This window comes from Arvicola amphibius, chromosome 1 (assembly GCF_903992535.2).
Source record: "Arvicola amphibius chromosome 1, mArvAmp1.2, whole genome shotgun sequence".
Lineage (NCBI taxonomy): Eukaryota > Metazoa > Chordata > Mammalia > Rodentia > Cricetidae > Arvicola > Arvicola amphibius.
This window is the reverse complement of record NC_052047.1, coordinates 135,851,256-135,876,079: the sequence shown is the minus strand read 5'-3', so window position 1 is coordinate 135,876,079 and position 24,824 is coordinate 135,851,256. Positions and strand designations below refer to the sequence as shown.

Sequence of the window (24,824 nt, the reverse complement as noted above, 5' to 3'; positions counted from 1 at the left end):
TTTTCTTACATATGAAGCTGGCTGAGCTCAGAAACCAAATGCACAGTGAATCATTTTCCTCTTATATTTTGTTTATTAATGTTGGAAAAAAGTTCTCGTGTAACCCAGGCTGGCCTTGAATACCTGATTCTCCTGCTTCTACCTGACAGTGCTGGGATCATGAGTATGTGCAACAGTAGAAATCCTCATTTGCTTTGCAGGTAGAAATACCGGAATGGCCAAATGGTACCGAGGTCTGGGCCTATGGAGAGAGGAAAGGGTTAAGGCTGTTAGAGGACAGTAGCAGCTGGGGGTGTGGCTTGGTTTTGCAGCACTTGACAAAAATGTCTGAACCCCAGATTCGATTTCTAGCGTGCTCAAATGATAAAATTTCGGAATGCAGATGTTTTCAATGTCAGTGTGAGCCAAGGAGGATTTGTGAATTGGGCAGAATCAGTGCTTTGTTGTGAGGATAACTGTGTTGAGGGGTGGGTCCCGACCTCCAAAGAGACAGTTACTGAATACTTCCTGTCACTTTGTTGTGTTTGAACTTCAACTTCTGACTCAAGAGAGGTTGGTGTTTTACATTGTAGATTCTTATAATGAGACCCTTAGAATAGACCACAGAGATTATCTGATAGAAGGCGCAGTGGTTTTTCAGAGGACAGACCTGTGGCCTGGAAGCCTTTGGCAGTGTGCTGGCTCGGGTGGCAGAGTCTCCTAGGCTGATTGAAGAGAACACTCAGACGGCGGCTGCCTCTTCCAGGTCACCTTCTCTGTACTGCGGAGAGAGGAGGGCTGGGTTCAGATCTGGCTTTTTGCTTCCAGTTGCAAGAGCTTCTTTTAAATGGCTTTTTATTCACTCTGGTGACTTATTTTTATTTCAATTTACTTTGTTACAAGAACTAAATGAAATCTTTTCTGGGTTTTGTGGACACATGGATTTTTTTTATTTTAAAATTTATCTTTTTCAAATCTTGTTTTTATGTTTATTGTGTTTACTTCAGATTCATAAAGTTTCAGAAATAGTACAGATGTTTTCCACAGCTGTCTCCAGAGTCTCCAGAGATATTGTCTTACCATTTTGAATCAGCATCCCCCCACTCCCACACATGAACACACACGTTTTTGTTACAAAATTTTTAAAGATTTAGTGTGTGTGTGTGTGAGAGAGAGAGAGAGAGAGAGAGAGAGAGAGAGAGAGAGAGAGAGAGAGAGAGAGGCAGAGAGGCAGAGACAGAGACTCTATGTAGTCCTGGCTGTCCTCACTCGCTATGAAGACCATGCAGACCTGAACTCACAGATCCATCTGTCTCTGCCTCTTGAGTACTGGAATTAAAGTTGTGCACTACTATGCCTGGTGATTTATTTTTATTAGTGTGTGTGTGTGTGTGTCTGAGTGAAGATGTGCCGTGTGTGTGCCCTCGGAGGCCAAAAGAGAGCTGAAGTTCTAGGTGGTTGCAAGCTGCCCTGTGTGAGTGTGGGAAGCTCTGATTCTGTGGAAGCAGCAAGCTGTCTTTACCCCTGAGCCATCGCTCTGGCCCCTATTCTGGCGCCTTTTAAGAATAAATTGAGGCATGATGGCACACGTGTTTAATCCCAGCATTTAGGAGGCAGAGGCAGATGGTTCTCTCAGTTTGAGGCAAGCCTGGTCTATATAGTGAGTTCCAAGACAGCCAAGGATATATAGACAGACCATGTCTAAAAGAAAGCATAAAAGTTCGCAATGCCAGGCATGGTGCATGCCTATAATCTAAGTACTTGAAAGGCTCAGGGAGGAGGATGAGCAGTTACAGGCCAGCATGGGCTACAGAACAAGACTCTGTCGAAGGAAGGGAGGCGGCATGAGGTCCTCTTCTCACAATAACAACATAAGCATCAGAAAGAGAGTATAACGCTGATGTCTTGCTTTTTCCTGTTTCCTGGATATTTATATTTACTAGCTGGGATGTCATAAAAACATGAAATCATCCTCCAACCAGATGGAATCCAGAATTATGCTGTATCTCATTGTCATTTAAAACTAATCTAAAACAGCTTCTCCTCGGTCCTTCAGGACTTTGGCATTTTCAGGGCACAGTGAGTTCTGTCGACTTCGATGGTGACTGAGGTGTCCTCAGGTTAGTCCAAGCTCTGCCTGTGGCAGGACAGGATGGTTGCAGGTAGCTCCCTGGGAGTGCTGCACTGGTGCTTCCTGAGCATGCTGTCTGAGGCAGGCTGCTGCTGTGAGCTCTTGAAGAGGTGGCACCTGCTGGCTCTCAGCTGTCAAGTTGTTGTTTCTCCTTATGGTTTCATAGACTGTGTGGAGTATGCAGCTTGTCACATATGAGCCCACAGTGCCAGCCTGCTTTACTGTGGGATAGTCACCTTGCACTGTTGGCAGCCTAGCAGTGGTCCCCCTGTAATTCTGAGATGCCTGGTGACAGCTAGCAGTGGCCCTAATTCTGCCTTTGCGTTGCCTGCATGACATTCTTGAAGAGTCAGCTCTTGATTTCTTACTTTATTGTTTTGTCTTTGAGACAGAGTCTCTCTATGAAGTCCTGGCTGCCCTGGAACTTGATATGTAGATCAGACTGGCCTCAAACTCACAGAAATCTTCCTGCTTCCCAGTGGTTGGGATTAAAGACAAGTACCATCATGCCCAGGCATACTAGTTAAAAATGTTTATATTATTTTTGTTTTTTCTTTGAGACTAGGTCTTGTTCTGTAGCCCATGCTAACCTTAAACTTTCCCAATAATCCTCCTGTCTCAACCTCTGAAATGCTGGGGTTGTGGGTGTGAGCTACCACACCTGGTTAGCTGTCTATTCTTAGTACTTTATTTATTTCACTCTTTATGTTAGCATAGACCCATTTCTCCTCTGTGGAGAAATGTCACTCACTAATAAACCTGTTGTGTTGCTCAGTTTGTCCCAGTGTGGCCAGTTAGAGCACCTCAGAGCGACTCCTGTCCTTGTCATTCACCTGCCTCGTTCTGGAGTACTTTATTGCTCGCACAGTAAGCTGTCCCAGGCTCCTGTAGCAATTCTCTGTGCCAGCCTAGGAAATGGCCATTCTTCTTAGGGATCCCTGGTTTCTTTAGCAGATAACTGCATTTGGAAACTGAGAGCTGGGCAGCAGATGTGCCTGTTGCCGTTGGCTTCTTGTGTTTCTACCTCTTCCTACTGGGAAGGAAGTATGATTTCCCCGTGTCCTGCCAGTTCTTCTGCCTGCCTAGCTCCATGTTTCGTCCCACCTCTGTCTTCCTGTTTGTTTCTCCCTCTTTGCACTTCTGTGTATTTCCGTTTGTTCACCTTTTAAATTTATCTGCCTATGTCAGGGTGCATTTATACCACTGACCTCTAAGAGCAGCTCAGCTCTGGTCTCTCTGTAGCCTCCCCACTTTCCGTAGCACCCTTCTCTCGGCAGCACAGCCCCCATTACTTCCGTCTCCGTCTCCCTGTTCGGTCTCACCAGACTTGTCATCTCAGACTTGCTGCCCCACATCTTTCTTTAGAATTTGTGATTACTAAGAGCAAGAATCACTATATATGCTGTAAATGTTGTCACAGTTGTTATATATAACTAGGCATGTGGTTTCTTTTGCCGCTTTGAAGATTAGTTTCTTTGAGATAGCACCTCAAAGTAACCCTGTGTAGCCAGCCAAGAATGACCTTGATCTTCCCCTCCAGCCTCCACCTCCTGAGGGTTGGGACAGCACCGGTTTTAACTTCTTAATCATTTTAGTTAGCTGTGGTTTTGTTCTGTTGAGGACGGAGGCAATGCCTTTCTGGTTTAGAGAAGCCAGATTGTATACAAATAGAAATGGGTCTATTCATTTGTTTTTGTTTTTGTTTTTTAAGTTCTGAAAGTAGCTTCTTTTGTTTCCAAGACTCTTTTCTTATTCCCCACAGTTTTAAGTCTTTCAAAGAAAAGCCTATATTTAGGGCCAAAGTCCCTCAGACACATTCTCTTTCTGCCACTGACGTCAGCAGGGCTGTGTAGCAACTGCCCTAGGGAAGAGAAAGACAGTTTGCTTTCGTTCCTTGGAGGAGACTTTTCTGTCACTGTTCGGTGAAGCATTTCTAGAGCTACCGACTGTGTCTCCTCCAGCTTTTGCCCTAATCTCCCAAGAGTCAGGTGGGTCAGTGACATTAAGCACAAAACAGCTAAGATTTCGTTTAAGACACTGGTGGCATCAGATGTCTCTTGTCTCTGCTGGGCATCTTTGTCCACAGTTCTCTACAGATAGGTTTGACCTACACTCACCCAAAGCCAAATATGCAGGGATGCAGGATTCGAAACTCACCAGCACCCTCCATGGTAAAGTGCTCTGACTTAGTGGTTGACGTAGGGTGGAGCTGCTTTGGGAGTCAGCTCCTGGCCCCTCTGCACAGGTCCTGTGGGACAGATTCCTATCTTCACGTGGATTACTGCTGTCCTTAGGATCCTTTCTCCTTGGGAGGTCTGCACTTATCTTGATCTTTGAGGCTCTCTATAATTGGTGTCCCTGGGATTCTAGAAGATGTGAAAGAGGAGTCACCTGCACAGGCTAAAGATATCCGCAAGGGCTTGGGAACCTGGGCGCCAGGAAGTGTTCTGTCTAACAAAGGCTTTCTTCCTTCGTTTTCCCGTGTTGATGAGGAGCTGTCTGGAGCTGTGGACCGAAAGGGCAGTCGGCCCCACACCAGCACTGCTCTTATGGATGTTGTCTGGCCATCTTGGCGGTGATGAGGCCATGCCCACTGCTGTGCTCTAGATTCTGATCTGTATTTGGCTGATAGAGTCTCATAGGAAATCTGTGTAGCTGACCTTAAGTCTCCCAGAATCCCATAGCCTGAGCTCTTTTGTGTGTGCTATGCTGTCAAGCATGGGGACTGGAACATTTTTGCTTCACCTCTTGAATTTGCACCCATAACAGAAGTCCACAAAACCCATGGAATTGGGGTTAGCTACCTACCTTGTTGCCCTCATGGCAGGAGATAGACTACCATGACCCTGTTTCTGCCCCAGGAGTCCTTGAAACAGGGGAGGCTATGGGCAGAGGAGATGCACGCTGCATTGTACTTTTACACAGTGGGCATGTCTGACAGGGTTTGTTGTTGTTGTTGTTGTTGTTGTTATAAACTGATTAGCCCATTAGCTCAGGCAAGTCTGACAGTTCTTAAAAACCAGTCTTAGAAAATGGATTGAGTTGAGAAAATATGGTGATTTGATAGCTGGTTCTGAGTGACTGATCCCCAGCTGGTGAGAATTTCTAGACTGAGTACATGAACTCCAGACGAGGTGCCTTGTGCATGGGGTCTTGTCTTTCCTGTGGTCAAGGAGCAGTTTCCTATTTTTTTTCCCACTGTACTGCACAGCTTTCCCAAGCGCTTGCTGTCGTTGTTGTCACACAGTGGCTGTGGAAAGATGTAGCTCTCTGCATGCCTGTGACCCCCACAGATCCAACTGGGCTCCTAGCCTGCCTGCAGTAGGCTGATGGGGGAAGATCTTCCAAAGAGAAACCGTAGCAAAGACCGAGCCCTTTCTGTCCAGTGGGTGATTGTTGGATGACTGGAGTAAGGGTCCTCTCAGGACTATGAAAAGCCCCTGCCAGGATGAGCCTTGCCAGGAGGAATGACAGATTCAAGCAAGGAACCTTAACTACAGAAGTCGGCAGTGTTTCCCACAGCCCACACAGCGCCCCAAGGCTTTCCCGGGGAGAGCTCCTTCTGCCCCTTCAAGTTTCTGAGTGCCCAGATTTGTGGCTCTTTCTGACTCCTACCTTTTCAGCAGTACTTGACATTTGCCAACGGCTTAGACTTCAGAATGCTCCTGGTTCACCTAGAGCAGTGGTTCTCAACCTTCCTAGTGCTGCAACCCTTGAATACAGCTCCTCATGTTGTGGTGACCCCCCCCCCCCATCCGTAAAATTGTTTTCATTCCTACTTCATAACTGTAATTTTGCTACTGTTATGAATCGTGATATAAAGATCTGCGTTTTCCAGTGGCCTTAGGAAGCCCCTGTGAGAGGGTCATTCCACCCCCAAAGGAGGCACGATCTTTGATCTAGAGCCTTGCGGGCAAGGGAAGGAATTCTAACGCCAGGACCCCTCCCTTTTCTGTTCAGAGAGAGAGGTTTACTATTATCATATGCATATATAATGGACATGTCTTCCCGACTCTGTAATTAGTTGTGGTTTCTGCTCAGCTGTGAAACTTGGTTACTAAGTAAACATTTCTCTTCTGAGCCAGTAAGAGTGTCCTTCCTCCACTGGGTGTTTTATCTGACCTGCGGAAGGCTCCTTCCCAGTTCCAACGCTGTGGCCTCCTGAGGGTCCATCAGCTCTGAAACTCCAGGACCACCCTCCCCGCCTCAGGATCCTAGCTTGCTTTTCAGTGGCCATTGGGAGCCACATCTTACGTCTTCTGGACATCAGTCACCATGACAGTGACCATCTTCCTGGCTTCCCTCCCTGCTCATGCCCGGCTCCCACGCTACTCCGAAGCTTCATTCATGCATCTTACTTTCCTTGCTCAGTGTTAATTACTTTTCCTTGTTCGTGTTAATTACACATTACCCCAGGGTTTTAATGAGGAATCATGGACTGTCTGTTTCTTTCCTGAGCATCCTAAGTTTATTAGGGGTTCTGCCGTTGTCCTTTGTGATAAGTGTCCTCGGTTTAGTGCCTTGGGCTTACTCTCCAGCCTGGGCTCCTTCACTTTCTCCATTATGATTTTCTTTTACATTCCAGCACCATACCTGCCCCCACATCCCCACTGCCTCTGAGCCCTGAGAGAGCAGAGACCCATCTTCTTGGTCACCAGAGTCTCACATGTGTTAGCCCCACTGTGTGTCGGCTCCTTTTTTGAATATTAAGCCACAAGTGTGGATTTTTCAGTCTGTTGGTAGACAAAAGATTAGAAATGTTATTTTATTCCGCTTGCATAAGAGTCCTGTTGGAGGTCTTGGCTGGCAAGAGAAGTCAGGTCTAAAGGGAAGGCTTTGACAAGGATGAGAATGATCTGTTAGGTGTATTAGTTACCTTCCTGTGCTGTGACAAAACACCTGATCAGTGCAGTTTAAGGAGGGAAGGGTGGTGGCACACACCTTTAATCCCAGCAGGCAGGAAGATGTGGCAGGAGCTTGAGGCAGTGGCTCATATTGTATCCATCGCCAGGGAGAAGAGAGATACTGATATCAATGACAGTTCATATCCTTTTTCTTTTTTAAAAAATGTATATGTACAGGTGTGCAGACATTGTGGAGACCAGAAGTCAACATCAGATATCTCCCTCAATTACTCTACACCTTAATTTTTTAAGAAGGGTCTCCCAGTGAGCCTGGAGCTTGCTGGTTCAGCCAGACCAGCCAGTGAGCTCTAGGGATCTGCCTGTCTCTGCCTCTGCAGCTGGGATTACAGAGGAGAGCTTTTTCACATCAGGGCTGGGCGTGAACTCAGGGCTCACGCATACACAGTAAGCATGTTGTCCATGTAATCCAAAGTGCACTATGCCCCCCCTTTTCTTTTTATTCAGTTCAGGACCCCAGACTATAGGGTGATAGTCTACACACAGTTAGCTCTTCCCTCCTCAGCTAAACCTGACAGATGTGCCTCTGGATGACTTTAATCCTATCAAGATAACCATGAAGGTTTTAACCATCACACCAAGGAATGAAGGAAACAGAATTTTATGTGAATTTCTATTTAGGGCAGTGATTCTGAAACTGCCCCACATAGGCTATTTAGGATCTTAGAGGCTTTTAATATTTCTGGAAAATACAAGAAATCGGTTTGCTCCGTTAAGGAATGTTAGCTGATAACTGGGATAACTTGCTGACCGTGATGACTGAGGGTATCTGTGGTGGGGGCGAGGAGCCTGTGGCTCAGTGATGATAAGTACCCCCTACCCCACCCCTACCCCTCACCACTACCACCACCCACCTCCCCATTGTCCTGGTCCTGGTCAGCACAGCAGGGTCTAATTTACTTAGGCAGGGACAGCAGTGCCCTGGAGAAGATGAAAGAGCTCTCAGAGGAGGTCAGTCTCCTCCCGTTCAACTCATTGTTTCATAGGTAAAGAATCCAATGCCGCCATCTGTGAACTAGCACTAAACAGCCAACCTGGGACTGCCTGGATGCGTGGTTGGCTGTTTCCTGAGGGACCAGGGACGCCTTGATTTTGGTTTCCTCGCTGCAGCAATCCTAAACTTTGTTTCACAGAGTAAAATAGCAGTGACTAAATGGCTGATGGTTTTCAGCCTGCTGACAGGGCCACCCCTCAATGCGGAAGGACTGCCTTGTGCATCTAGTTGTGGCAGATAGGTGCTCGTTTTGGAATTACACCTCCAAGTTACAGTGAGAAATAAAGTCTAAGACTCCCGCAATGAGTCTCTGGAGCAGCCTCTAGATAATTTAAAATGTCAATAGACTTTTACTACCCAGATCAGTTTACTACCTTAGACTGGTTTTATTAAGGCGTGTACCACAAAGCATAATTTTATCAATAGCACCTTAAGATTATAGTGTACAGAACGAATTTGGTACCTTCTACTACAATTCTTGCACACACTAACTTGATTAAAACTCAGTTGATTCATAGCACATTTTTTTAATTTTTAAAATTTACTTATTTTTATGTGTGTGTTGTCTGCATGCATGCATGCATGTCTGATGCTCATGAAGGTCTGAAGAGGGCACCATATCCCCTGGAACTGGAGCTACAGACAGCTGTGAGCCACTGTAGAGGTGCTGGGAATCCAACCCAGGTCCTCCAGAAGAGCAGCCAGTGCTTCTAACTACTAAACCATCTCTCTACCTATGTAACACATTTTAGATAAAAAAGGATTTTGAAAAGAAAATGGCTGAAGAGCAGCTTTGCTTGAAATGGACTCTAGGCAAGCTGGATTGATTATTAATTACATTCAAATAATAAATTAGCAGAATAACCAGGCAGTGGTGATACTGTGGTGTATACTTATACACCACATAAGTTTCATAAGTGGTGTCCTAGCACTTGGGAGTCAGAGACAGGCGGATCTCTGTGAGTTTGAGGCCAGCATGGTCTATGAGAGTTAGTTCCAGTATATACTCCAAAGCTACAGAGAAACCCTGTCTTAGAAAAACAAACAAACAAAAAGTTTAGCTTCCATTAGTAGAACTATGTTAAGCAAGCTCATTTGGATATTGTTATTGTTTAAATTTAAATGTAAATGCTTTAATTTGGGGTTGCATTTCTCATTTAAATGCTACTTAATATTATGTTCTTTAAAACATAATAGCTAACACCAGAAGTTGTATTTTTGATGGGACCTTCTTACTACCTGAAAAAATAATTTGCGTCTGCATAAGTCACAATTGGTGTAAACTGGGGCTGGAGAGCCTGCTCACCAGGTAAGAATTCTTGCCACACTTGCAAGAGGACCTGGGTTATGTTCCCAGCAACATCTGTAACTCTAGTTCTCAAAGATCCAGCGCCCTCTTCTGGTCTCTATGGGCACTGCATGCGTGTGGTACCACATACATGAGCCAAATACTTATACACATAAAACAAAAAAAATCCCTAAAAGAAATTAAGGGGCATTTTTTTTCTTGTCCTAAATTGACTTCTAAAATCAGGGAGTCAAAACTTCCTGGTTTCCGATTTCCTGGAAACACCTGCATACTCTTCATTTACTAGTGAGTGATTAGAGTACAGGGCGATCTATCGCTCAGCGCTGGTAATTAAGCTCTGTGAGAAAGAGCAGCTCCTCTGTGTTTTGACTTTGTCTTTCCTAGCAGGGGCTGACCCGGTGTCGTTTTTTTTCCCTGTCAAAGGTTCCTCAGTGGTGCGCTGAATACTGCCTTTCCATCCACTACCAGCACGGGGGCGTGATATGCACACAGGTCCACAAACAGACGGCGGTGCAGCTGGCCCTGCGGGTCGCCGACGAAATGGATGTTAATATCGGTCACGAAGTTGGCTATGTAATTCCGTTTGAAAACTGCTGCACCGGTGAAACGATCCTGAGGTTCGTATGTCGCCGCCGCGTCGTCTCCCACTAGGCGCCCCTTCGAGGGTTTGGTTTCTGCGGTCCTCACGGAACATTGCCCTTGCCATCCACACGCCAAGCACCCACGGTGTAATAACTGCCCTCTCCAGCCTGACCCACACCTGTTGTTTTCCCTCCCTGCTCTCCTCAGTTGTCATTGTCTAAACTTCCGTGATTACAGTCCTCGGGAAAATTACAGCTTGTTAGTTTCACCTGAGACCTTCCATCTTGTACTTAGAGATGTGCCTCCTGGTGGGTCCTTCACCACTGGCCGTGCCACGTGGTCGGCCACGTGGCCCCCTGTGGCTCTGCATGATACCTATGTTTCCACACCTCTGTGCCTTCTCCTGGCTCTTCTGGGATTGGCCAGTCCTTCTTAGTCCTCAGGACTCTGTGCCTGACCTTGTAGAGGTAGGCATTAGAGGCTCTTGGTGGGCTTCTGTGACACCCACCCTCAGCCTCCACATGGCCTTTGCGATCTGGTTTTTTAGCTATACTTGGAAGTCTTAGGGGTTCCAAGGCACCTTCTCTGAGCTGCAATTAGTTGTGTTATAAGATGTTTGTGCTTAGCTTTTTTTTTTTTTTTTTTTTAACAAAGTCTTCCAAGGGCTTGATAAAGTAGAAAAGAGAAATGCAAAAGGGAAAGTATGAAGTGGGAGAACTGGAACCATAACTGCTTAGGGCCAAGGGTTCCCTGCCAGTTGTATCGCACCCTCATAGACAACGACAGTCAGTGCCTGTGTCTGCCCCCGCGCTTGCAGGGAGTGGTCAAAGCTTCTTGCAGCCAGAGGCGAAAGCTCAATGGACTTCAGGTGCCCTGGACGCGGTCTTCCCCTGAGCTCAAGAGATCAGAATACACTGGTCTCAGGGCCAGCATGTCTCCATATCCATAACCCATTCGTGTGGCATGCCAGTGGGTGGCACTCCTCTTGAGCAGTGCTGCTGCAGAATAACAGGGCAGGGGAGGCTTTCTGCACACTGCTGTCCAGTGTCTGATATGCTTGCCCCATAGAGGAGTCCACTAACTTGATGGTGGGAGGAGGGAGTACTGTCCTGGCCCAATCTTAGAGGCCATCCAGAAGGCCACCAAGTGTCACGCCATAGGGGATGTTTAGGCCAGCAACGCCTTGACTTACATAAAGTTCTTGAAGCTATTACCTTTGTAAAAATTAACAACAAACAAAGTCATTGGATGTGTTCATTTTCATTCATTTATGCCCCAACAATGCTTAAATACGCATGGGCAGCCTGTTTATGGCGGTTCTCCAGTTGTTCCTATCCTGGGCAGTCCTAGATGCTTGTGCTACTGTCGTACCCAGGGTTCCACAGTCTTCCTTTAAGCTGTCTAGCCAGCATTTTTTGGGCCTTCTTTGCCTTATCCCCTACATTGGATGTATATGGGTTTATAAATTACTAGATACAGGGCACATACAGAAGAAAGATACCCCTTCCCTGTCTCTTAGGAACTTACAAGCTAGTTGAAGACTGGTTAAACAGGGTGAAAGAAACAGCAGGAAGGATGAAGAGTGCTTAAGCTTAGCATTTTCTTCACTATTTTTGGCTTAGGAGGGGTGTTGAGAAAAATCTCACTATGTAGCCAAGGCTGGCCCGAAGCTCTTAGTCCCCCAAGTCTAGGAACTAGATGTGTGGACCACCACACTGCTTTTCTGTCTCACTCCTTTTTATGAATTATCTGTTCTAATTGAATAATGGCTCCAACTAAATTCTACAGTCATGGTTCGTGTTTTTATGTCTTTAATGCCATCTAGACTTAGAAAGCCTTTAGAAAGAACTCTTAGATGTAAGTTTTTATGTTAATGAATATGGAATTATAGTTTTTAATTATTGAGAAAGTCACAAAGGTACATATCTGTGAACACTGTAAGAGTGTAGCAGAGAATCCCTTTAGATATCTGCTATGTTTGGGCTTGGTTCCCATGGGATTGTTTTAACCACTGGATTCTGTACGGTAGAGGAAGGAGTGAGTTTCTGTGTTCACGTGTTTACTTTCTGAGTGGGAGCCCTGGGGTTGGGTAAGCCATGGCTCATGTGGATGGAATGTTCTGGCTACTGCAGGCTCTGCTCTGCCGCCACTGGGCCGCCTGTCCTTTCCTTACTGCATCCTCACTGTAAGGCCTTGTTAGCAGGACACGACACAGGGCTTCCCTTCCATGATGCTCCTCCTAAACCAGCGGGGGCTGAGCCTCAGGGCGGCCCAAGGAGGCTGCATGGCTTTACAGCCGGTGTCTCCTGCTTTCTGTAGGGGACTCTGTGTAAGTTCCCTCCCAGAGCTGTCTGTATTCTGTCTCCTAATCCATAACACCGATGGCTGTTCAGGGGGTGTTGTAAATGGCCGAATAGATAGGACTGGAGCATAGTGTAGGTGGTGGCTATTTTATGATTATAATCAAATTTGTAGTTATATCTTAAGAATCATTACCAGAACCAGTTCATTCATTTTCCTAGCAAGGTATGCTAGCTATGATTCTGAGTGCCCTCAGATTGAATGGCGATCAAAACCAGAATTTTTTTTTTTTTTAATTTGGATTTTCGAGATAGGGTTTCTCTGTGTAACAGTCCTAGCTGTCCTGGAACTAGCTCTTGTAGATCTGGCTGTCCTTGAACTCACAGAGATCCACCTGCCTCTGCCTCCCGAGTGCTGGGATTAAAGGCGTGCGCCACCACACAGACGTTTCTTAATGATGTTGAGCCAGGGCCTTGCAGATGGTGGGCAAGTGCTCTACCTCCAGGCTACTGGGCCAGCCCTTCAGTCGGGAGCTTTAAAGTTACTTATTAATTAGAGAAGCTAGTGATCTAGATTCAGTCTTATCTTGTTTTCTTTGTAACCCCACTGGTCATATCATAGATACCTGGTAAAGATCACTTCCTTCCTGTTCTTTTTTTAATACTATAAAAAATTAGTTCTTTAAGCTTTCTTCTGGACTTTCCAGACAGTAGACACCTGAATACCACATACCTGAAATTGCTTTCTTTGCTGTGAGCAAAAGTCTCCTGTGTACTGGGTCTCCTGAGTCTCTTGTGCAGCAGGTGTCCTGTGCAGCGGGTCTCGGGTCTCCTGTGTAGTGGGTCTCCTGTGTAACGAGTCTCCTGTGTAGCGGGTCTCCTGTGCAGCAGGTCTCCTGTGCAGCAGGTCTCCTGTGCAGCAGGTCTCGGGTCTCCTGTGAAGCTGGTCTCCTATGGAATGGGTCTCCTGTGGAGTGGGTCTTGGGTCTCCTGTGGAACAGGTCTCGGGTCTCCTGTGAAGCTGGTCTCCCGTGGAGCGGGTCTCCTGTGTGTGGGTCTTCTGTGCAGCTGGTCTCCTGTGCAGTGGGTCTCGGGTCTCCTGTGTGTGGGTCTCCTGTGCAGCAGCTGTGGATCTTAAACCTGTGCAGTTTTCAGAACTGAAAAGCTTCTAATTTTCATCAGGGACAAACTTGGTATAAAACATTCCATTAGGTACAAATATGAATACAACTTCTTAATGTTATTCTTAATATGTTAGTCTTGGGAATTTAAGGTGCAGGCTGTTACATTACCTAGAACACTGATAGCATATCTGTGTAGTTATTATGACAATATTTTTAAAGCATTGTTCACATGGAATCATTAATGTGAAAACAAGAAATGAGTCTTGCCAAGCTTGGTGGTGCACACCTTTAATCCCAGAACTCAAGAGCAGCGGCAGGTGGATCTGAGGCCAGGATAGTGAGCTCCAGGCCAGCTGGTACACACACACACACACACACACACACACACACACACAGAGAGAGAGAGAGAGAGAGAGACAGAGAGAGAGAGAGACAGAGAGAGAGAGAGACAGAGAGAGAGAGAGACAGAGAGAGAGCTTTGAGTTGTAGGGGAAAGGCCGAAGCTTTGTGAGTCCTAAGTTTTGAGTCATGCTGAGTCTAGCAGAGTTTTAAATAGGTCGCCGTCTTCTCCCTTTATAATCAAGCCTGGGTCTAGTTACATAGCTCATATACCTCCTCCTTTTATGGGAAACATAGCTTTGAGGAAACTGAATGCCGGCTAGGTGGTTGCTCAGCTGAGTTTTGCTGAAAAGGAACAAGATTGTATTTGTGACCTGAAAGGCGCATACATAAACACAGTCTGCTTGAAAACGGGCAAATGTAGCTTACATTATTGTGTCCTAACTCACCTCTGCCCAAGGTGGCTGGGAAGCTAGATTTTGATGCATTTGTCTGCATCTTGCATAGAATACAATAATACTGTACTCAGGAAAACCCCAGTCTTAGGCTAGGTCATTTCTCATTAGGCACATCCACAGTTTGTTACTGCTTGTCTGGTGACACTCAGGCTGAGTCTGCATGAACAGAAAGGCGGACGGTAAACCCACCTACACCAGTGCCACAAAGCGGGGCGGGGTGGGACAGGGCAGGGGTGTGTGTTTTAGGGAGTCCCTCACATGGTCTTCATGAGAATTCTCCGACATGTCTTCCTTGTAGGTACTGTACTGACGATATGCTGCAGAGAGAAATGATGTCTAACCCTTTCCTGGGTAGCTACGGGGTCATCATCTTGGACGACATCCAGGAGAGAAGCATGGCGACCGATGTGCTGCTTGGACTTCTTAAGAATGTGTTGCTTGCAAGACCCGAACTGAAGCTCATAATTAACTGCTCGCCTCTCCTCCTCAGCAAACTCAGTTCCTACTACGGAAACGTGCCTCTAGTAGAAGTGAAAAGTAAGCACCCCGTGGAGGTTGTGTACCTCAGCGGGGCTGAGAAAGATTCCTTCGAGTCAATTTTGCGCCTTATCTTTGAAATCCACCGCTCAGGCGAGAAGGGCGATGTCGTAGTTTTCCTGGCCTGTGAACAAGTAAGTTAAGCGGTGTTCCGACCCAGCCGAGTGCTGTTGTACGGTATTTCCTTTGGGAAGCTTTTAATCTCCAACTCCTTGCTTCCGTTGTATTTCACTGTGTAAGCATTCCCTCCACATCTCATTCTACACACAAACTGCAGCACAGACAAGGTAAACAAAACCTATGCTGAAGCCGGGCAGTGGTGGTGCACGCCTTTAATCCCAGCACTCAGGAGGCAGAGGCAGGCGCATCTCTGTGAGTTCGAGACCAGCCTGGTCTACACAGAGTGAGTTCCAGGCTCCAAAGCTACACAGAGAGACCCTGTCTCGAAAAACCAAAACCAAACCAAACCAAACAAAACTAAAAAAAAAAAAAAACCAAAACCAAAACAAACAAAAAAACCAAAACAAAACAAAAAATCTATGCTGAAAGCATTGCCATATCTCTCACTCAGTTCTGAGAAGAGAGTTGGCATGTAAACAATCTTTCTCTGTCCTGCCAGCCGGCTCCCAAACAACCACACAAAGACTTATTATTAATTTTAAAAGCTTGGCCAATAGCTTAGCTTTCTACTAGAGCTAACCAGCCCTTATAACTTAATTTAAGCCATTTCTGTTCATCTTAATGCTGCCATGTGGCTCATGGCTGTTACCTCAGCTCCTACATGTCCTCCTTCCTCTATGTCTGACTGACCACTCCACCCTCTTCCCAGCATTCTTGCTGCCTCAAAAATCCCGCCTAGCTATTGGCCGTTCAGCTTTTTATTAAACCAGTCCAACTGACACATCTTCACAGTGTCCAAAAAGATTATTCCACAGCAGTGGCGTCTTGAGGAGTTCTGAGAAATGATCCTCCTAGCCAGCTCCCTCCACTGGGACCCAGCTTGATGGAAGCTTCTCAGCGTATAGATGCTCCACTCTGGTCTTCTCCCATGGAGACAGAGTGGACACAGTAGGGCTTCATCCTCAGCATCACCTGAAGTAGACGATTCTTCTCAAAGCCTAGCATCCTGTTCTACCCCAGCCGCTCCAGTATTCCCATCCTCACAGTATGGGGCAGGCATGCAGTGTTTCTAGTGATTAACGGGGACCAGAAAGTGTTTGATACAGGTTGAGCTACCAAGGGGTGAGCCCCTGCTTTGGTGTGGATCTTCCCTGGGTAACTTGGAGGTATGACCACAACTCAGGCTCAGAACTAAAGGAGCCTGGGGCCGTTCTTGAGACTTAAACTTTATCTGTTTCCTTAGAGTAATTGGAGTCTCATCTGCATAAGGACATTTATCAGATATTTGTGTCTATGACACATATCCTCTTGAATACTAATCCTCTATGACAATGATTTATTCTATCCTCATGCCCCAATTATATGATTTAGAATGTTTAAGAATGTTTTCTTACTTTGCCCTTGGCAAAGTAATAAAATAATTAAGGGCAGAGAGAGCCTGAGGAAGGGAACAACAGTAAAGTCAGGAATCTAAAACACTGGAGAATTGAAACTGCCAGATGGAGACCAACAGGATAAGCAGTCATCTTTGAGGTTAAAATCAGAAATTTCACTGGGCGGTGATGGGAGAGGCATTTGGAGCTCTGTGAGTTCAAGACCAGTCTGGTCTACAAGACTCTATTTCAAAAAATGAAAAAAAAAAAAAAAAACTCAGAAATTTCAAAACAGAGCCAAGTGCAGGCTCTCCAGGCCGAAGCATGAGATCAGAGAATAAGAAGGTGGAAGCCAGCCTTGGCTTGAAACTGTGTCTCAAAAAAGACACGAATATATATGCATATATATATTCATTCTCTTTTTTGACAATGTGTGTGTGTATGTATGTATGTATAACAACTAGTTAATTTAAAAAAGGAAAGAGGGAGGGAGAGAGGGAGGAGAGAGAGAGAGAGAGAGAGAGAGAGAGAGAGAGAGAGAGAGAGAGAGAGAGAGAGAGAGAGAGAGAGAAAACACCCCAAATGAGCGCTTTGGAAACTTAAGATCAAAATGGATTTGGGGTAGAGGTTGTCTTAGAATATTTGACTCTTAAAAAATGTAGTGGAACCTGTCTGTCAGTGACTTGTTGACCTTTAAACTGGTGAGCTGTAGCAGTCCATGGCACTTAGAAAGTGTCCTTCCTGTTGAGAAGCACTAGCCATGCAGACATGACGCGACGCCTTCTGCCATGGAAGGGATGGCCATGAAAACCACAGGGAGCTTTCACCCTCCTGGGCCCAGAGGGGGATGTGCTGCTGCAGCGGCCTGGCCGGGCAGCTGCTCTGTCCTTGCTGCCCCGACTCCTGCTGGCTCCTGCAGACTGGCCAGGAAGCCAGCTTTGTCTCCAGTTCCACATCTCCTTCCCTTCTACTGCCTTCCTAGCTGTACCCAGAATTGCTGCTGGGCCTTCCTCTTCAGTGCTCTTGTCTTAAAAATCCTTGTTCCGAGCTGTTGCTTAAAACCTGCTGTGGGGGCTGAAGTGATGGCTTGGTGGTTAAGAGCACTGTCTGCTCTTCCAAAGGTCCTGAGTTCAATTCTCAGCAACCATATGGTGGGTGGCTCACAACCATCTGTAATGAGATCTGACCTCTTCTGGCCTGCGGGCATGCACACAGGCAGAACACTGTATACTAAATAAATAAGCAAATCTTAAAAACAAAAAAACAACTGTGGTCCTTCAGTACCATATAAAACAAACATAGGTGACCGAGAGCCATGTCCTAAGAAATTGAATTCAAACTGCAGGCGTGTCCACTGACTGTTTGGTTTTAGGAGTCAGCTGTGTGCTCTTGCTAGGTTTGTCACTTATGCTCCAGCTGCTGACTCAGCCCCACACCTGCTGTGAACTGATCCTCATAATACTCAGGCTTCCCTGTGACTCAGTACCTGCCAGACTGAGACCCCTGGCTGCTTCCGGCCATTGAGTTCATAGTGTGTGGTCACTGTAAAGACCAGCAGGCAGGCGCGCAAGGGTTGGAGTTTCCTGGGAAATGGTCTACATGGCTTCAGACTTCTTAAGTCTCAAAGCCTAGGTAGATGTTTAATACTCTCTTTCAGTGGGTGGCGTGGACTCCACAGTGTTGCAAACAGCCACAGCAAAGTTCTGCAAACTCTACCAAGAGAATAAACTGAGCATGGTGGGGCACACCTTTAATCCCCAGCACTAGAGAGGCAGGGACAGCGTCTCCGTGCTGGTCACGTAGTGAGCTCCAGGATAGCCAGGTCTGTGATGAATGCTTGAAGCACCAGATGCATATTCCAGCATTGCATTTTGTAATTTTTGAAGATTATGGCCTTATATGTAGTATGTCAGCTGTGCTCGGGTGGGAACTGTACATAGAATCCATTTCTATCACCTCTGCCTTTTCCTGCTATTTCCTTCATTTCTCCTTTAGCAATGGTGTGTGTGCCTCTATCTGTGTGCACACTCTCAGATGTGTGTCCAAAATTCAACATAAGAAAATTTTACCAACCAGAAGCAGGCAGATGATTTCTGAGAGCTCCAGGTCAGCTAGAGTTACATGATGAGACCCTGTCTCAAAAACAAAACAAAAATCAACTTAGTAGCCGGGCGGTGGTGGCGCACGCCTTTAATCCCAGCACTCGGGAGGCAGAGGCAGGCTGATCTCTGAGTTCGAGGCCAGCCTGGTCTACAAGAGCTAGATCCAGGACAGGCTCTAGAAACTACAGGGAAACCCTGTCTCGAAAAACAAAAAACAACAACAAAAAAAAATCAACTTAGTTACCAGATGGTAAAAAATTGCTCTTAAGTGAGCTTCCAGAGCTGAATCTCCTTTTCTGTATTCTCTGTTGAGAGTTAGTGACGTCTGCCTGAAGCTGGGGGGATGTGGGCGTCCCCACTGAGGTTGTCTAAGAAAATGTGTGTGGTAAAATGAAGTGAGCGACCTGGATTGTTCATTTCTTCTTTTAGACAGGAAGCCAACAACTTCTCAATCGTCCTGCCCCCATCTCTCAAGCATCAACAAGAAATAGTTTGCTCTTATTATTCAAATTAACAAATTCTTCCTTATTTAGGATGTAAAGAGTTGTGTGGTTTGTCTAGTTTGTTTAAAAACAAAAAGATTTTGTCCAAGTAAGTGGTGTATTGCTGGAGAGGGCAGCGAGAACAGGCCTCCTGGGAGCAGCTCACCCCAGCTCCCAGAGGCCTCTTATCCCTCTTTAAGGCAGATCTATACTCCAAAGCCCTTGAGGTGACGAGAGCCACTCTACAAATGATGTAGAAAGGAGAGCATCATGGGCTAGAGACAGGGAGAAGGGAACAGAGCCTTAAAAACTGCCGAAGTCACAGGAAACTGGCTTTGAACTCTTTGACTCTGGTCAGCTAGGTGAGCTTCCCATATGGTGGCTTGCTTTACACTTTCAAAGACAGACATTTGGCCAGCATGGTGGTGAATGCCTTTAATCCCAGCACCAGAGAGGCAGAGGCAGAGGCAAGAGGATCTCTGAGTTCAAGGCCAGCCTGGTGTACAGAGTGAGTTCCAGGACAGCACAACCCTGTCTTAAAAACAAAACAACATACACACACACACACACACACACACAGAGAGAGAGAGAGAGAGAGAGAGAGAGAGAGAGAGAGAGAGAGAGAGAGAGAGAGAGAGAGAGAGAGAGAGAGAGAGAGAAGACAGAAATTCTGAAACTATAAAAGGACTCAGACTTAAGTTACATCTGTTTTCAAAAACTAGTTGGGATTTGAGAAATATCCAAACTAAAACACTTTACCTTCAGGCACTGCTGTTTGCTTGTCAGTAATTTCATGGCAGGTGGTTTCTATTCCTCCCCAGTGTGTTTGATGTGTATTTGAGCAGACTGTTCTAAATGCCTATAAATGCAAGGACTGCTTCCTGCACGTCTTATGGCTTTCCTGCCACCACTTTGAAGTACACGTAGGCCAAATGATTTCTAAGGTGGCCCAGGTGAGGATTTGTATAAACCTTTATGTTTTATTTTAGTTTTTTTGAGGTGAAGTTTCACACTATAGCCCACACAGCAGTCCTCCTGCCTCAGCCCACTGAGCCTTGGGAATACAGGCACGAGCCAGCACACCTGGCTGGTACACTTTCCTTTATAGGAAATCCAGATGACGTTAAGCAATGTTTAGCTCCACTGGCTCAAGGAACAGTGAGACACCCCCACTAATGTGAAGGGGAGTTTGATTTTTCCGCTCACGGTAGTGTATCTGAGAAATGGCATCAAGCTGGAAAAATATAGAACGAAGGCCTAGAGGCAGGTAGGACATTTCCTGAGAGGAAGCCATTCTGAACTAAAAGCAATGAAATTGTGTACAAATCACATTTAACTTGCCCAAAGAAAGATTATATCCCCTTTCTTCATTTAAGGCAACAGCATAAATGTTTCTTTTCCTGTGTGCATTATTACCTAAAACATCACTGAATTCTGTGATATTTCTGTACTGAAGTATTGTTCTTTATCCTCATGGATGTTTATTTTTTTTTTCACTATAGGATATTGAAAAAACCTATGAAATTGTGTGTCAGGAAGGTTCCAACTTAAACCCAGACCTGGGCGAGCTGGTGGTCATTCCTTTGTATCCCAAGGAGAAATGCAACCTGTTCAGGCCGGTGGATGAAACTGAGAAAAGATGCCAAGTAGACCAGAGAAGGGTGGTGCTGACCACCAGCTGTGGGGAATCTCTGATCTGGAGCCACACGGTCAAATTTGTTATCGACGTCGGTGTGGAGAGAAGACAGGTGACTGCCATGCTAGGGACTAGGGTTGGCCAGCCATCACCAGCACCCACTTGGGTTCCCGCTACACACCAGTGGCCAGAAAATGAGGGTGCACGGTGACCCAAGGTTTTCTTTATTTGGTCAGACGTGCACAGAGTGGTTGCAGCCACCAGTTAAAGTCCTGGCTGTGTCTCATTAGCATATTGGTATTCTTGAAGAAATCAATTGCAGTACAGAGGTTTGAGGAAAGGCCAAATGTTAGCATAAAGGTCTTGGTTCCCGTCTACCTGCCTGCTCATCTCTTTTCTCCCACCCTTCCTTTCCTTCTTCCTTTGAACTGGGGATTAAACCCAGGGCCTCCCACATGCTAGCCCAGTGCCCAGCCCCTTGTGTCTTTAGGTAATCTCCTGGCATAGTACATTGTTTGGCTCCTGAAGCTTCTCTGGTGCACCATGTGTGATTACCTGTTTATCAGCATAATTAGCATATTACTTCAGGGAAATTAGCTTCAAGTGAATTGACTAACTTTTGCAAATACTGACTAATTGGACAAAATTTTTTAAATCTAAATATTTTAGAAAATAAATTATTTGGGGCTGGAGAGATGGCTCAGTGATTAAGAGAATTGCCTGCTCTTCCAAAGGTCCTGAGTTCAATTCCCAGCAACCACATGGTGGCTCACAACCATCTGTAATGAGGTCTGGTGCCCTCTTCTGACCTTCAGGCATACATGCAGAAAGAATATTGTATACATAATAAATAAATATTTTTAAAAAAGGAAAAAGAAAATAAATGATTGCCAGTCATGATGGTAATGGCATACACCTTTAGTTCCAGCACTTGGGAGGCAAGGGCAGGCAGAGCTCTGTGAGTCCAGGGCAGCCAGGCTGTTACACAGAGAAACCCTGTCTCAAGGAAGAAAGAAGGAGCAAAAGAAAGAAAATAAATTATTAAAACTGGGAGGTGGGGGCTGGAGAGATGGCTCAGAGGTTAAGAGCACTGCCTACTCTTCCAAAAGTCCTGAGTTCAATTCCCAGCAACCACATGATGGCTCACAACCATCCAAAATGAGGTCTGGTGCCATCTTCTGGCCTGCAAGCATACAGAATGCTGTACACAGAACAAATAAATCTTAAAAAAACAAACTGGGAGGTGATGGTGCATGCCTTTTATCCCAGCAACTTGGGATGCAGAGGTTGGCAGGTCTCTGTGAGTTTGAGACAAGCCTGGTCTACAGAGTGAGTTCCAGAAAAGCCAGGGCTACACAGAGAAACCCTGTCTCAAAAAACAAACAAACAAATAAACAAAATAATTTAAAGATAAATAAATTATAAATGAAATAGCTTCATACAAAGTATGTTTATTAACTTTTGAGACAGAGAGGAAACTACCAGATTTTGTCCCTTGAGAAAACTGCACTTCCTGAATGTCCTTGTTTGTTGTGACACCTTGGTGTCCCAGCAGAGGCTCTTGCCAGCCACATAGCCTAGCTGGCCTTGAACTTAAGATTCCCTCTCAACCTCCGGGTTCTGGGATCCTAGTTGCACACCGCCACGCCTGACTCATTAGAGTCGGTCTTCATCATTCCTAGAGCACAGGCTGTCACTTGCCCTTTCAAAGCACACGCATGGGTAGCTATTACGTCTGTGTGGCGTTTGTAGTAGGTACACTCCCCAGAAAATCCCAGGGTGTGTCATAAAAGTGAGCCCACTGAGGTAACACTCCGTCTGAACAAAACATCAAGGCATTACAGCCCTGTTGATTGGAAACCCTCTTTCGTGTGGCATTGGTGGGGAGGGTATGCCCACACATCAGCAGTTCAGTACTGTGGCAGGTGACACTGAGGTCCCATAGTTCCAGAGATGCAGTGGACACAGGCAGCTAATAGATCCATATGTCAAGGCCCTCGCAGTTCCCATCTCAAGGTGATTGGCAGACACCAAAGGAAAGAGCCTGACAGCATTTCTGTGGTGGCGTACTGCGGGGCAGGCACCTTGGAAAGAGGTGGGTGGCCGCTCCTGCGTTTCCAGGAGCTAACATGCTGTGTTTCTATTAAAGGTATACAACCCCCGAATCAGAGCCAACTCCCTCGTCCTGCAGCCCATCAGCCAAAGCCAAGCGGAGACCCGCAAGCAGCTTCTTGGGTCTTCTCCCTCAGGTAGTGTGGTAGGCACAGGAGCAAGCAGTGTGAAGTCCTTCCGAGATGTATGTCACAGCAACACTGAAGCCATTTCCCTTGACTTCTTTTAGGAAAACTTTTCTGTCTGTACACTGAAGAATTTGCCTCCAAAGACATGAGGCCGCTTAAGCCAGCAGAAATGCAGGAAGCCAACCTGACCAGCATGGTGCTCTTCATGAAGAGAGTAGACATCGCGGGCTTGGGCCGCTGTGACTTCATGAGTAGGCCAGGTAACTTTACATTCAGGTTTTCTTCTTATTCCTGCTACTTCTTCTGTGGAACCCGAGAGCATGTGGTTCCCGTCAGTGTAAGCCACGTGGGGTGTGGTCACTGCTGATACCTTCTCACCATCACAGGCAGGAGCTCTCTAAAGAAGGTATGTGTGGTGTGGTGTGGTGTGGTGTGGTGTGGTGTGTGGTGTGGCAAGGGCTATCTTGGTTAGGGTTACTTTTGCTGTGCTGAGACACTATGACCAAAAGCAGGTTGGGGAGGAAAGGCTTTATTTATGTGGCTTATGCTTCCAGATTGCTGTTCATCATTGGAGGAAGTCAGGACAGGGACTCAACCAGCACAGAAATCTGGAGGCAGAAGCTGATGCAGAGGCCATGGGTGCTGCTTACTGACTTGCTCAGCCTGCTTGCTTGCTTCCTTCTTTCCTTCCTTCCTTTCTTTCTTTTGTTCGTGGTTTTTTTTTTTTTTTTTTTTTTTTTTTTTTTTTTTTTTTTTTTTTTTTTTTTTTTTTTTTTTTTTTTTTGAGACAAGGCCTCTCTGTAGCAATCCTGGCTGCCCTGGAACTAGCTCTATAGACCAGGCTGGCCTCAAACTCATAGAAATCCACCTGCTTCTGCCTCCTGAGTGCTGGAATTAAAGGCATACACAACTGCTACCTGGCCAGCATGCTTTCTTATAGACTCAGGACCACCAACCCAGGGATGGCACCACAATGGACTAGACCTCCCCACATCAATCATTAATTAATAAAATGTCTTACAGGCCAACCTAAAAGCCGATCTTATATAAGCATTTTCTTAATTCATGTTCTCTCCTCTCAGATAACTCTGGCTTGTGCCAAATTGACATAAGACTAGCCAGCACAAGGGCCAAAGATTAGCGTCTGGTATTTTCCTGTGTCACTCTTTTTTTATTTATTTATTTATTTATTTATTTATTTATACATGCATACATACAATATTCTGTCTACATGTATGCCTGCAGGCCAGAAGAGGGCACCAGACCTCATTACAGGTGGTTGTGAGCCACCATGTGGTTGCTGGGAATTGAACTCAGGACCTTTGGAAGAGCAGGCAATGCTCCTAACCGCTGAGCCATCTCTCCAGCGCCCCCCTGTGTCACTCTTTAAGTTCATGTTTGAGACAGGGTCTGTCATTGAACCTGAGGCTCACTGAGTGGCCTGACTAGCTGGCCAGTATGCACGTGGCTGGGATTCTTCTACCTCTACCCCTGCTACCAGTTCCTGAGACTGTAGCTGTGCACCACGAGCCTTGTGCCTTTTCCCCAGCCCAGAGAATAGCTTATCTTCCAGACAGTGGAGTCAGAAGGACTGGCAAGAGCAGCAGATATAGAGAGGGATGGGGGGCAAGATGAGCAGAAGGTAAACAATGCGTTCCTGGAGGGGCCTGGTGTCCTCCTTGTGAATTACAGTAGCACTCAGATGTCACTCCTTTGCAATTTAGGTCAAACATCCAAGAGAGGTAAGGTTCCTGAAGCAAGACTGATCCTAGTCGGAGCAGTTTCCTCCAGGGGTCGATTGAGCCCGCTGGCCCTGACTTTCTTCTTGTCCCCAGACTACTGAAGTGCTGAGGGAAAGGCCAGTGAAGCACGGGCCAAGCAGCTGCTACCTGAGTGACAGCCACTGTGCCCAAAGCAGAGCGATATTACATGCTCAAAAGAAAGTCAGCTTGTGGTTTTCTCTGTACCCTGAGTTGACTTATCCTCCATGTGGCAGGAAGAGGCTAAATCCCTCTAGTGTGTGGGAGGTGGTGGCAGCTGTACTTACCTTTTTTTCTTTTTTCTTTCTTTTTTTATGGTGTTTTAAGACAGGGTTTCTCTGTAGCTTTTGGAGTTCTCTCTGCAGAACAGGCTGTCCTCGAACACAGAGATCTGCCTGTCGCTGCCTCCCATGCGCTGGGATTAAAGGCTTATGCC

General features: G+C 46.1%; 1 protein-coding gene across 1 annotated transcript in view; it reads left to right on the top strand.

Annotated features, from left to right (window-relative positions):
- Dhx32 (DEAH-box helicase 32 (putative)) overlaps window positions 1-24,824 on the top strand; it is a 52,412-nt gene that overhangs the window by 16,832 nt on the left and 10,756 nt on the right. The window contains exons 3-7 of the mRNA XM_038341891.1: window positions 9,759-9,952; window positions 14,437-14,809; window positions 20,255-20,500; window positions 22,538-22,637; window positions 22,730-22,888. Coding sequence (XP_038197819.1) covers window positions 9,759-9,952; window positions 14,437-14,809; window positions 20,255-20,500; window positions 22,538-22,637; window positions 22,730-22,888 — 1,072 coding nt within the window. The remainder of the gene's footprint in view (window positions 1-9,758; window positions 9,953-14,436; window positions 14,810-20,254; window positions 20,501-22,537; window positions 22,638-22,729; window positions 22,889-24,824) is intronic.